The sequence below is a fragment of the Anneissia japonica genome, unplaced genomic scaffold (assembly GCF_011630105.1).
Source record: "Anneissia japonica isolate Jap-2015-1 unplaced genomic scaffold, ASM1163010v1 scaffold288265_len830512_cov201, whole genome shotgun sequence".
Classification (NCBI taxonomy): domain Eukaryota; kingdom Metazoa; phylum Echinodermata; class Crinoidea; order Comatulida; family Comatulidae; genus Anneissia; species Anneissia japonica.
This window is the reverse complement of record NW_022752171.1, coordinates 755,417-769,258: the sequence shown is the minus strand read 5'-3', so window position 1 is coordinate 769,258 and position 13,842 is coordinate 755,417. Positions and strand designations below refer to the sequence as shown.

At 32.3% G+C, this 13,842-nt stretch overlaps 1 protein-coding gene across 5 annotated transcripts in view; it reads right to left on the bottom strand.

Moving 5' to 3' along the window:
• Positions 1-2,557: 2,557 nt before the first annotated feature.
• LOC117122149 (trichohyalin-like) overlaps positions 2,558-13,842 on the bottom strand; it is a 65,644-nt gene continuing 54,359 nt past the window's right edge. For 4 of the 5 annotated variants that reach the window (XM_033267650.1, XM_033267653.1, XM_033267654.1 and 1 more), the window contains 9 exons: positions 13,112-13,294; positions 12,621-12,752; positions 6,721-6,938; positions 5,854-6,055; positions 5,557-5,631; positions 4,885-5,081; positions 4,377-4,431; positions 3,896-4,054; positions 2,558-3,488 (listed from right to left, as the gene is read on the bottom strand). In XM_033267650.1, coding sequence (XP_033123541.1) covers positions 3,426-3,488; positions 3,896-4,054; positions 4,377-4,431; positions 4,885-5,081; positions 5,557-5,631; positions 5,854-6,055; positions 6,721-6,938; positions 12,621-12,752; positions 13,112-13,294 — 1,284 coding nt within the window. In that variant the 3' untranslated portion in view covers positions 2,558-3,425. The remainder of the gene's footprint in view (positions 3,489-3,895; positions 4,055-4,376; positions 4,432-4,884; positions 5,082-5,556; positions 5,632-5,853; positions 6,056-6,720; positions 6,939-12,620; positions 12,753-13,111; positions 13,295-13,842) is intronic. The other variant, XM_033267652.1, reaches the window with a different exon arrangement.

Here is a 13,842-nt window from a genome sequence, read left to right as displayed (position 1 = left end):
CAAGAAGAAGCCCATCTCGAAATGAAGCCCCTATTTAGTTTGCAAAAGAAATCTCAAAAAGAAGCCCATGGGCTTCTATTCAAGGTTTACAGTATTAATTTTGTATAAAATAATTAAAGCAACCTTATTAGAATAAATATACATAAATTAAGTACACTGAGTAAAAATTATCTACAAATTACACCGATTGGAAATGATGCCAACACTATACACTGTTTAATATTTTAGATTTATTATAAATCAAATAATGACTATTGTTATTTGTGCAATAGAAAGAATATTTTTATAAGTTGAAAGACGGACTATGCCAATCAACTTATTAAATGAAACAGTCCATCTGATGGAAGTATTCTTGCTATTGCACTCGTCAATTCATCATTTCCTGACATTATTAGTATACAATTCTTTAACAACCAATTGGTTCAATTTTACTACATAAATATTATCAAGTGACCATAATCAACCTGTCAAACACCATACAAGAATTAACTTAAAATATTGCTAATATTTTGGAAACATTTTTTATTAAAATGGTTTTAAAGTATTATTATTCATTAATATTAAAAACAATAAATATTACTTCTGCAAATTTCATCTCCATGATTCGCAAATAAATATTTGCAGAGTAGTACTTTTTATTAAATTGTCATTTCACTTATAAAAACGAAGAAAAAAAAACAACTTGATAGTTCAGAAACCTGAAAATTGACAACATTGGTGTTTGTTTTAAAGTACTGATGGTAACAGTGTCATATTATGTACAAATATATAAGTAACATAACAGCTTTTGTTAACATTTTCAATTGACCATAAACGTCTAAATACAAGGAGAACAGAATTGCTTGAAAAGTCCTGCTAGTTATTTTCAAAGGCTAGATGTATCCGACTTCGAACAACGTCGAAAAGGGAATGAGGACGTTTGTTAGGGAGACGGTTCGCACGTGGCGCCTTGGGTCGGACCATTTTTTTTTTGAAGGGGTGTTCTGTTTTGGGAACAATGGCAATTAGTCGGTTATCCAGGTAAGTATTCACGAAATAGACGTCTAAATACATTTTTGCAGTTCCATCTCACACTCAAATAGCGCCACATAAAGTATTTGTGTTCCACTAATTACTAGTAAAACATTTGTAGGTCTGGAGTCTGGTGGGGTATATCTTTATTATAAAATATTCCAAACTGTTTCTCTACCACCCACCCCTCTTTGTAAAATGTTCCTTCTCTATCTATTGCTGATATTTTACTGCTATGAAATAATAATTACCAAGGGAATAATCTTGAAAAAAACTACTAAAATTGAGAAGGTAAAGAGAGGTCAAGGTATATTGATATGCAATTATAAATCTAATATACATTAAATAAAATACTTCATTGGAAGGTTTAATTGCAAATCTATATCAAAAATACCTATAAAAATATAAATATATATACATATAATCACAGGTTGTTGAACTGGCGGTCATAAAAAATTGCAACAACATGGGTATAAAAAGTCAAAACAATGATTGACCTTGTATAACATAAAATCAATTGAATTCAATAATGCATATTTTAATGAAATTACTTTTCCTCCAAGCATGTTTTCTGCTCTAAAAAGACCTGGTGTGACACAAAATCAATTAAATTTGATTAAATGCTTATTTTAATGAAATTATTTTTCCTCCAAGCATGTTTCTGCTCTAAAAAGGCATCCATAAGATTAAATTCCTAGCTTTGAATACCAGTCGAGGCAATTTTCCACACTCGTAGATTCCTGTGTAATTGCCGAAAGACAATTTAGAGTCTCTCCTTCACGTTTTACATTAACACAACAACAAAGTTCGTCCTCTCTACCTTTATTTTAAGATTTATCCATTAATAGCAAAGTTATGGTCTTCTCAATTTTGAATAAGATTTGCAATTAAAATAATTATGTGATGCTGAATTAGAATATACAAATAAACCTTTAATTACTATTATATAATATTTATGAATATTACTATATATATAAAATATTGTATTGGATTTGTATAAAACTGACATAATAAAGAGATGACCAAAGAATTTGATTATTAACTAAAAACGATAAGGTATCGTCCACATTCACTGTTGGACGCTAATTAATAATTGCCTGCCAGCGAAAGCAGGAAGATCACAAAATCATTTATTTAGTTGCAAATTATGATCCAAATAATCTAACATTATATCAAGAAATATTACAAGGTAGTTGATTGTAATTTGTATTGTTACTATTTATTAAAAATAATTATCATATACATATTATCAAAGTACTCTTTTAAACAAATAGCATATATAGAAGATAACAATTATTTAAATTTGTGACCACCCCTTTACAAAGTACCAAATAACAATTATCAAACTGGTTTACATGTGACATAGCTAACCCTCTAACTGCCTAACACTAAAAAATGTTCAGGTCCTAAAAGTATTCTCAAATTGGAGGGCAAACTGTATTAATAATAATAGTCATAATAATAAAAATTATATTAAAAATAATAATAATAATAATAATAATAATAATAATAATAATAATAATAATAATAATAATATGTACCAAGTTGGAATTAAAGGGAATATCTTTTGTGTTATTTTTCCTTTAACGTCATTTTTTTAATTGTTCTATAATTTCTCTTTTGTCCCCTTAAGGTAGGTTTTAGTAACATAATAATAATCTATATACATCGTAAATATATATGTAGCTTATTTCACTCCACTGTAGGAAGAAGGCCCTATTTCTCATTTTGTTGTGTGTTGTTGTGTATTCATGCACAGAATCTCGTACAGTACGTACCAATAAATCAAAAAACATATAAATTATATAAATAACATCATAAATATACAGTACTCCTTTTTTATGATTCATAAAAATGGTAACAAGTCTCTACAAACCATTTACTAATCAAGGTGCTAGCTATTTGCAATGTGACATTTAGATTAATTAGTCATTAATGCTAGTTAGTAATTAATTAAGGCTACTTGGCTCAATTCCGTGTCCTTTACTTGCATTTATATAGTAAAAATTTCATTATAAAAAGTAACATACTGAAGTACCTGATATTTCTAATTGCATATTTACCACAATCAAGGTGTAATTAAGTTGTATGCTTATAATATATAAAAATACATAAGTCATTATTATTCATCTGCCATTAATATATTGAATCCAGCGCCTATCTTGTTTAGTAGCTATTTCCGGGTGGTTTTACCAGTTCAGTTACGTACAGTGTTTTTCATCATCATTGCGCAGTACACCTGTAGCATATATCTGTAATGTTAAGTGTATATATTACACATACATACACATGTCCAGTTTGTAGCTTGTTATCATCATCATTGTTAAGGAAGCTAATATAACTTTCTGCTCTTTAGAGAAATGCTAGGTACTTGTAACAGGTTTGCTCTTTTAAATTCCAAAATCGGTTAATGTTCATGGAAGTTTTCCATAACTATGGGAACGCTTTGGGATGCTGTGATCCTTCCTCAACAGTTCCTAAGATAAAATGAAATAAAATAATATATTTAAATTTTATATTGATAGAAAAATGAATTATAGCTACGTACTATAAGAACAACAGTGAATGTTCAATTTAATAAGAAAAAAAAAATGTTTATATCGGATACCAGAAACTAGATCTCCTGTATGAAGTGGAAGTGAATACTATTTAGTGACATGATCTGTCCATTTAGATTTAACCTGTAAAATGGGGGCTTAAGCCTCCGAATCCCCTGCTGGCATTGTTAATAGGCACACATCCTGTTGTAACTCTCAGCAATTTCAAGAACACCCCAAACATTTACTGTACTTATAAAGCTAAAAGATGATCATCAATTGCAGAAACTTGGGCCCAGTTCCACATGAAAAAATGTAGATGTTCCATTGAGCACATATTCACTCACTCTAGAAGTGTCTAACTCATCGGCTGTCATGTGACTGGAGCTGTACATTCCACGTTTCAGGGACAGGTTCTCCTGACGTAGAAGCTTCACTTTTTCCTGCAAATGTCGAAGTAGCTTAACAGTACTTGCGTCCTGTGTTGGAGGACTTGCGCTTCTATCCTATAGAATAGACAGAGACAATAAGGGAATAAAATTCTTTAAATACATGAATTTCTGTGTGTTAATCCAAAATTACCATTATCATATTATGCATTTATTGACCCAGGGCAATTATTCAAAATTTTGCAATTCTTAAGACTTTTTGAAGAGAATTGTCATCCAATGATTGCCCACTGGTTACTAATAAAGTGAGTGAAAATATACTACCTGTATAGTTATGAAAGGTAAGAGTATAAATACGGCATATATTTGCATTTACTTTAATATACAATATATTAATTATTAAAAAACAGTTATGCACTAATATTTGAGGTGACAGTACCGAGCTCGCAGATCTCCTAACTGGTGTATGGTGTCCAAATGAATCCTGCATCCTCCTAAAATAAAAAAAAATTAAAAAAAACATAAAGGCATATAAAATATATATGAACAGTAAATATGGAAAAGCTATGACAGAAACAATCACAGCAGACATTAAACATACTACTCATGAAGGGTGGGGGAAGTGAGGTTGGGGTGAGGAATGAGGTGAAAGGTGAGTAACATTGGGTGGAGAAGAGAAGTTGGAAACAAGAACGATACTGGGGATAAGGGTGTGGTAGTTGACAGGAAAGAGGTTGGGATGCTGAGGACAGGAATAAGGATGGGGATGAAAGTGAGACTGTGGATCAGAATTACTGAAGGTTTTGGGGGATGGGAGTGTGGTTGGGGAAAAAGTGTAGTTAGAAATGGGAGTGGGGTTAAAACAAAAATATGGTCAGGAATAAGAGTGAGGTTGGGGAAAAGAGTAAGACTGGGCATGGGAATGCAACATAAATTAAGATTCTTACATGTCCAACTCTTTGTTTAATTCTTCTTCGAATTTCTTAGCCATTTTAAGTGCAGTTTCCTCCTTCCATAGGCCCATACTTTTCTGTATTTGTCTCATCTCACTGTCTTTATCTACAAGTCTTCCTTGTAAAGCTGATTCAGACGCTTTCAATTTCATTACAGTTTGATGCAGAGACTCCATTTCCTCACTGTGTTCCTAAGGAAAAAACATGTTTACCCTTAAAGTTATAAGTATTACAGTAAAGCCTTGTCTACACTATCAAACTTTATGTGACAAAAAAATGTGATGTGCCCATATATGGGTACGATGACGTCATATCACATATCATCAAATTGTATAAAAAAAAAAGTTGAACGTGTTCAACTCTATGTTCCATCAAATTTTATGTGACGCTTTTTTTGATGAAATTTGATAGTGTAGACAAAGCTTAAGGCTGGGCACACACTTCAACATATGAAAATCGTATGACTGTCAGCTGACGAATCCATCTTCACTGTCTGAGAGCGCTCGATGTTGTGATGCCATTCGCCGATTTTCAACGGCAGACTGAGAAGATGTCATTAAAACACACCTGGTCGCTTTGCGTTCTTCTTGTGTTCGCCCAACTTATTCCCAAATGACAATCATAGCAGCGATGATAATATTACCAATATAAATTACAAAAAAATACCATTTCTAGTCGCTCCTTCATGGCTTGTAAACTAGAAGAACTTCCCGAAGAGTCTTTGCTTTTCTTCTCTTTTTCCTACAGATAAAATCAAATGAAACAAGCCATTGTGATAAGTACTCACAAACAACATTTTATATTATTCAGTATTATTATAACAGGTTTCACAAAACTGCTTTAAAATTAAGATACCTTTAAAAAACAAAATGTTTTGATATTCAACAACACAAATCATATTTCAGGATGATAAACACAAATAAGATTTGATTAAAAAGCGAAGACTAATTTTAAAATACATACCCGCACTTTGCTGGCCTTTACATTGAGGCGCTTCTGCTTCTCTAAGCTTTGTTTTAATTCTTGGAATTTGTTTCGTAGATCTTCGTTGCAACCTTTCATGTTGCCTAGCGCAGACAAAACCTGCATTTTACCCGTCATCTCAACATCTGACCCACTTGATGATGTCCTGCCATTAGTTACTGTTCCCTTCTGAAATTTGCTACTATGGAAATAAATAATAAATTTATTAACTCTTCTGGAAGCTACTCAAATATTTGTTAATCTCTGAACCACCCAAAACTATATCACCCCTACTATTAACAATGATCAGAGTGCAAGTATGAGGGGCACTGATTTGAGAGTCTTTAGTATCAAGGTAACAAGTAAGTAAAAAAGTAAAATTTTTGAGTGACAATCTGCAAAATGATATATCTGAAAATGCACCGTACCACCACTCAGCTTTTTTGCTCAGCGGGAAAACAAAAACTGCCTGGTTTACATTTACAGGGCATGATTCGCATGGCAAAACTTAATGTGAGGCTTGGGTTATTTTAGCAGGTACTGTAGATTATTATGCAGACTGTTTGTACTGGATAATTATTCTGGAAAATCTGGTTTGTTAAAAAACTTGGTTAATTTGACCTATCACAAGGGCATAGAGAATGAAGTAATATAAGACTTAAACCCAGGATCCTGTGAATCAAAGGTGAGCATCCTAACCACAAAACCATAACTGCATTCTAATTATATGCATACAATTTTCACTGTACATATATACCCTTCTATTTCTTACTCCCCCATTTCCTTTCTCAACTCATTTCTTCCCCCTGTTTCCTCTCCCCTAACCTGCAATAAAACCTTAGAGTGGATTCATCCATCATGCCGTACCTTACTAAAATCTTCTTTGACGTTGTTCCTAGTAAATTGCTAGTTTTTTTGCATTCATCATTCAACTCCACCAGGATTGATCGATTATTCCTCTCGTAGTCGCTTAACACTTCTCGTTCTCTTTCTTTCTTTTGTTGCAGTTCCCCTTTCAGTCTTTTTATCTCTGCATCTTTTTCTTTCTCCAACTCTTTTAACTTTTCTAGTTCTTTTGTCTTTTCCTGTAAATAATGGAAAATTTAATAAAATATATTAGGATACATCTGGCACAAAATCAAGCAAATCATATGTATACCTGTAAATAGATTGAATTAATGGAGGAAAATTAAGAGGTGGGGTACTCAACAGATTATTAAGTACAAGACCACCTGTTACAAATCTCTCACACACTTTATGGAAAAAAAAAAAAAGATTTAAGTTATTCTTCCCACCAATTAGGTTAATGAATTGTATTTTTATTATTTTTAATATTTATTAATGATGATGATGGTGTTTGTAATTTGGTGTTTTGGAATCTATTTGAATTTTTTGTTGTTTGTAATCTTGAATGTTTTGTACTACAATAATTTCAGACTGGTTCTGCTTTTGTATTTTACCATATACCAGGATAAAATAAAAAATAAAATAAAAATTAAAATAAATATTTATAAATATTCATAAGGATAAATTGTTGCGTTGCCAAAGCAAAGTGACAATTGAAAATCAGGTTAAGTCAGAATTAAAAAAAAAAAAAAATTAAAAAAATTATTGTTATAATTTACTGTATTAAGTTATGGCTCCAATCTTTCACCCTATATATTTTGGTTGATAAAATTTAAACCACTAAGCTAAAATTTTAATGTATCAAATTAATTAAACTGCACTTGCAAACACCATACAATAATGTCACGGTCCTCCTTGGGGGAGGGGGGAGGGCATCTGTTTACCATAACCAGATCTTGGTTTATTCATACTTTTGACAACACAATTTTATTTGCCTAATTAAAACAGTGGCTTTTAGGGTATGAAATATAGTTACTACTGCTACTACTACTTTTGTTATCTGTGCAGTCATCATCGCTACGACGCGGTCATTGTCGTAGCTATCATTAAATTAGCATTATTATAAAAATATTAATCATTAAATTAATTGATTTAGATTATTGGTTTTAGTGGTATGAAATATAGTTATTATTACTACTGTACTAATACTACTTCTGTCGTCATGGTTATCGTCGCTATGGCTGTCGTCATTGTTGTCGTTATCATTATATTAGCATATTATAAATGGACAGATATTGACAGAGTTGGGAGTCATCTCACTCTTAGTCCTTGGGTACAGGTTTGTAGTAATTCAACACTCCTCTGTAGTTGACCTTGAGTTTTCAACACGAGTTCTCGTTGACTATGGCAACAACTTGATGACACAGACAGGATATGTTCAATTTCAGACTCATCCTCACTTGAGTACAACAATGCACTTTCATCAACAGGTAAGTGTCCATTAGCATAAAATGTGAATTTTTTGTTTTCATCATGAGCTTCTTCATTTTGTAACACTGCACTTAATTCCTCATCCTTCTTGACCTCAGATTGGCTAAATGAATCTTCAAATATATTACTGCGTTCTCCATCCTCGCTTCCTGGCGATGTCAACTCCATTTTTGTTATTTTTTTCAGGCAATTCCAATCCACCATTAATCAAGTCTCCGTGACTCAATTTTTGTTATTTTTTAAAGAAAATTCCAATCCACCATTAATCACATTTCAGCGATTCTCCCCGAGGCATTCATGATAATATAAAATCGATCTTAACTGTAGGAAAACATTAATACACTGTCAAATAAATCACTCAATAGCTCAAAGATCAAAGCCCTTCCAATTGCTTTATATTCCTGTCGTTAATCAGCCATCAACTTCAAAATGCAATCTAAAACCTGAATTTTCCAACATGAGTACGTGCTAAACAGATCAATATAAATGAAAATACTGTATGCAAAAAATCAACCAAAGAATTTCTTAGATTTAACAGCTACAGAGGCTGTTACACAATCAATTGAAGATGAATGTTTTACAGCACCCTTTCCTAACTATTAACAAAAACTGCAATGGAATCATCCATCTGATCCACAAATAGGCCTACATGTAAAATGCTTCGAAGGTTTTAAATAATCACTATTTTCAGACTATGTAAATAACGTCCTAGTAATCTATCTGAGGTTTTGTAGAATAAATAGTACACAATACAGGTTGATTACGGTTGATACAAATGTATACAACTACTGACCAATCATCAACAATTCATAGATCACATACAATAGGCTCTGTGAATTCAATGAAATTAAGTAAACAACGCTCTCATTTCTCATTCCATTTAGAATACTCAACCAGGGCTCCACTCTGATTCAACAAGTGCTCCACTCTTGAAGGCTTGATGATTAGATGAGGGGGCACCAGCTCTCAAAATAAGGTGATTTGAGGTGATTTTTAATTAATTATTTTTTTGGAAGGACCATGAATTTTTTGGGAGGACCATGAATTTTTTGGGGGGAGGTGTTCCCCCTGTCGATACACCACTGCTTCAATTTGATTCAACCAGGGCTCCACCCTGATTCCATCAGGGATCCTCTCTAATTCAACAAGACTTCCTTTCTGATTCAACTACCCTAACAACAAATCCCAGCAGTGCCTAGACTTATGCCAACACTATTAATGGCAATTAAATAAATTGACAATACAATTTGAGAGGTGAAAACATAATGACAACCAAACTACAATGGTTAAGCCTACAGTACATATGTATTCAAGGTTATACTACTTAAAATGTAAGTGCATGATGTTCTTAAAACGCAGGTGTTCCATTTATTCTCCAACTTTAAACTAAGGATCTTATGGTTAGTGCACCCACACTAATTGCAATATATGATAACTCCTGTACTTTCATAATAACATCTTTCGCTTCTACTCTAACAAAAACTAATCTTTCTTCTAGTGTGACATAAAAGCTATAATTATAATATATATTACAGGTGCAGCATATAGTTCATTGCTGAGTAGAGTACATGTTGCAAACACTGGGGAAGTGTTATTATCCTTGCTGACCTTTCAAGTACAAATAAAATAAACTGTAGAAACACATTGCCAACACTACTTGATGAATTTGCCATACAACTACAACAATGAGTTACAATCAATAAAAGGTCTCTATATGATCATTAGTATTACAATGAAAATAATATAAATGATTAAGGTGACTATGGTAACATTACTTAAATAATAAATGCTATAATATATTTATATATATTATATATACAGTAATACATATACATATATAACAATCGTATACTTACACTTTTTAGTGTCAAAAACTTGGTTAAGAACACATTTTATTGCACCATATATGTACATAACTCTAAAGATATAAACCTTAATAAATTAATTAACCATTAAAATTAATATAGTTGTAAGAACTATATTATACTAAAAATTTTAAGCTGTAAAGGATGAGCGGCTACTGTCATGAGCATGAAAACTAGTACCATAGGCCTAGTGTACATGGTATCAACACTAAAAATCACGTTAAAACTTGGTACTACAGACTCCAGACTAGAGTAATCAAACCCACACAAGCCATGGCTGAGCCAAACACCAACCAGCCTGTGACTGCCATACACTACAATCAATACCTATTCCTCAAGAAATAAAAGATCGATGACAGGTTTCAAATCCTGAGCCAAAAATCACTCAATTCTACCATATTTCCTTCAGGAATCTATCAAAACCAGGATAGATCATTTGCATACTGTATATTCCAGGTAATGGAGTCATGCACGCTCCTTTTAAATAAACTTCAATTTACAGGTCTATCATAGTCCTAAGATCAACAACCCCAATTGTGGAGTTAAAAACAAATTTGAATTTCTTATCACTGTGTCTGTTTACACTCAAAATTTAGATAGTAGACAATAAATTGGGTAATACACATTCAAACATCAACTATTCACAAACAAGATTTAAAGACTGTCTCTTATACACATCTAGATGTGTATAAGAGACAGGTTTTACATTTATTAGTTAAGTTATGTTTGAAAATTGTTGTTACTTTTGTGTGTCAAACTGAACCACTTTGGAAACCAGTACATTGTATTGAAAGTGTATTTCAGAATAAAGAAAGAATAAATAAAATAATATCACATAAATACACACAATGGACCTTACTGTAGTGTCAATCAAACTAAACAACTGACCAATCAGAAAACAGCTAGGAATATGAACGTGTCTAACAATCATGTGCTGTCCCACAAATGCACATGTTTGTATACATTTTCGCTATTGTTTTGTGGGACCTTCACAACAATATCCAAGGGACGTGGCTTGTGAAAAGGTCCACTGATTTGTTAGTTGGTATATTATACAGCGAGTGATGCACAGTATACTAAGATGCATGGCTTCTTCCAAGTTTTTCCAATACAAAATGGATTTGGATGTACAGTATATATTTATTCATAGTCAATTAAAAGTGATAAACCACTTACTATTTCATTTTATTCAGTAAACAAAACAAAAAAATTAAAAAAATACATATTCTCATCCAAACATCAAAAATGTATTTATTTGCAAAAAAAAAAACAAAAAAAACCCCCAAACATATCAACATTGATGAATGTGTGTATGTGGTTAATTAGGAGAGAACAATATTACATAACTATTCAGGATTTTGTACAAAAAAAACAGAATAGTAAATACCGAATTGAACTTGCAGTATAACTGATGACACAGAAATTAAGTTATAGGCCCCCATGAATTTGGATCCTGGAAGTTAATGAATTCAGGCCCCTACAGAGGAGCTGAATTCAATTGGAATTCCGGTCCGCTGTTTAAGGAATTCAGATTGAAGAACTCACCATTAACGTTAAATATAAAAGGCAGGCCAAATTCATTGGGAAGTGGGAGTGGGGGGGAGAAGTAATCCATGTGTACATTAGACTAAAGTAACCTATCCACCTGTTTAAGTCAACTTTGGTTTCTTCTTTGTCAAATGAATCCACTCTCAGTTCCAAGACACCCAAAATTTCTTGTATTTTAGTCCGACACCGAATAGTCACTCATGGACCGATAAATGTGGAAATGAGATGTTTTGGCATGATCACTATATTGCTGTCACTTTTTCATTTTCTTTAAATTCTCTAAAAGTGCAAGCAGTTCATGAAATTAGTTTCTAAAAATGCTAACCTGCGGCTAAGGCAATGCATATTTCATGAGCTGAACTGCGGCTGAACTATACAGTATATAAACCAGAATAAACAAAAGCAGCTTTAATGCAATTTTTCTTTAAAATTCATTTATTAACTTTCTGTGCCAAGAAAAAAAAAATGGGAAAGAAAACAACCACAGTGATGCAACTAGCAGCTATGTTATGTATAAAAAGAAATTTTTTTTTTATAGAATTTGAATGAAAAATTAATGGCAACAGGCATTGTTGAAATAATAACGACCCAGCTAGCAGCTAAGCTACAAAGTATTAGAAAAAAAACCCAATTTCATTATATAGAACTGAATGAAACATAAGTCAGAATAAATTGATGGCAACAAGACATTGATGAAGTAATGATAATGACGACGATGATGATGATGGTTATATAATGATGACAATGATAATAATAATGAGAAAAATAATGATGATAATAATAACAATAATAATAATTATTATTATTTGGCAATCGTCAGCAACAATTTTAGCCTGGAATGAGAATGGCCACAAGGATGATGATGATAATTATAGGTATGATGGTGATGATGATGAAAAAAATGTTGATGATGATATATATGATGACGATGATTTTATAAGATGATGATAATGATAATAATAATGATGTTAATGATGCTGATATTGATGCCATCATTCCCACACCTTTTCCTTTTACCTGATTAAGTTCTTCCCTCATCTTTTCCAGGTCATTGTGCCTTTCGTGACGGGCTTCCTCTCTGACTTTGGACACAGCTTCCACTTTCTGTCGGTGCATTGCAAGGTTTTCCTGACGGAGATTGTCCAATTCCTTTCAATGAAAACAACAAATGGGATTATTTGGAAAATGTAATGGTTAATCTAAGATATAGATAATACCTAGAAAATGAGATTAACCAATTATGTATTTATTTATTTGATGATGGTGATAATGGAGTTGAAAATGATGATAATGATAATAATGAGGATGATAATTACGATAATACTATTAGATAATAATGATAATCTGATGATGATGACAACTGACATTTAACTTAAAGATGTACTTCCCTGAAAATGACAAAAATCATTAAAAAAAAATCTTTTTTGAAATTAACACATCTTTAAACAACATTAACAAGAATGATAATTCAATACATTTTTATTTTAAAATTTGTAAAACTATTTTACTTCTTTAAGAGAATTCAAAGCAATCTGCAGCTGACTGGAGAACTGTTTCTCCTTAGCAACATCTGCCTTCAACTGCGTTGTTGTCCACCTTTCTTCCTCATTCTTCTTCAGTATCTCCCTCTCTAAAGTTCTCTTAGATTCTCCTTCCCAGATCTCCCGTTCCTTTTTAAGTGCACTCTTAATCTGTGAAATAGTTCAGGTTAATATATATTCTCAAAACACAAGTCAAACTACACATTGTACATTAATCAATTACAGCCAGGCTTTCAGTACACTACAGGAAATAGAGGCTCAAGGAGCCATTATTTCCTGAAAAAAACTGACTGTAGCCCGCAGGCCGGAGGGTGATTGTTGAAAGAAATAATGGCTCCTAAGGCTTGTATTTCCTATAGTGTACGAAATTACTTGACTATAATTGATTTGTAAAGTCAGTTGTGATGTCCATCACCTTTTCTATTGCCCTTTAATCAAACAGCTGATTTTAGAGCAGTTGCTATATATATAAATGAAACTGCTGTTTGCGATGGCCGGTTGCTCAGTGATTACTCTGCATGTGCATTACCTTTGCGTATTAGAATGATTTGTTAGTAGTATGCGCACTGACACTCTTCGTAGCTCTTTGCTATACAAAGAAGATGAATAAATTGATTGTGGTAATGAAGTTTATTAGGGGTTGTTAGTTTTCCTAACCTCCTGGTAGACATTTGTTTATATATTAACATTTTTTGTAA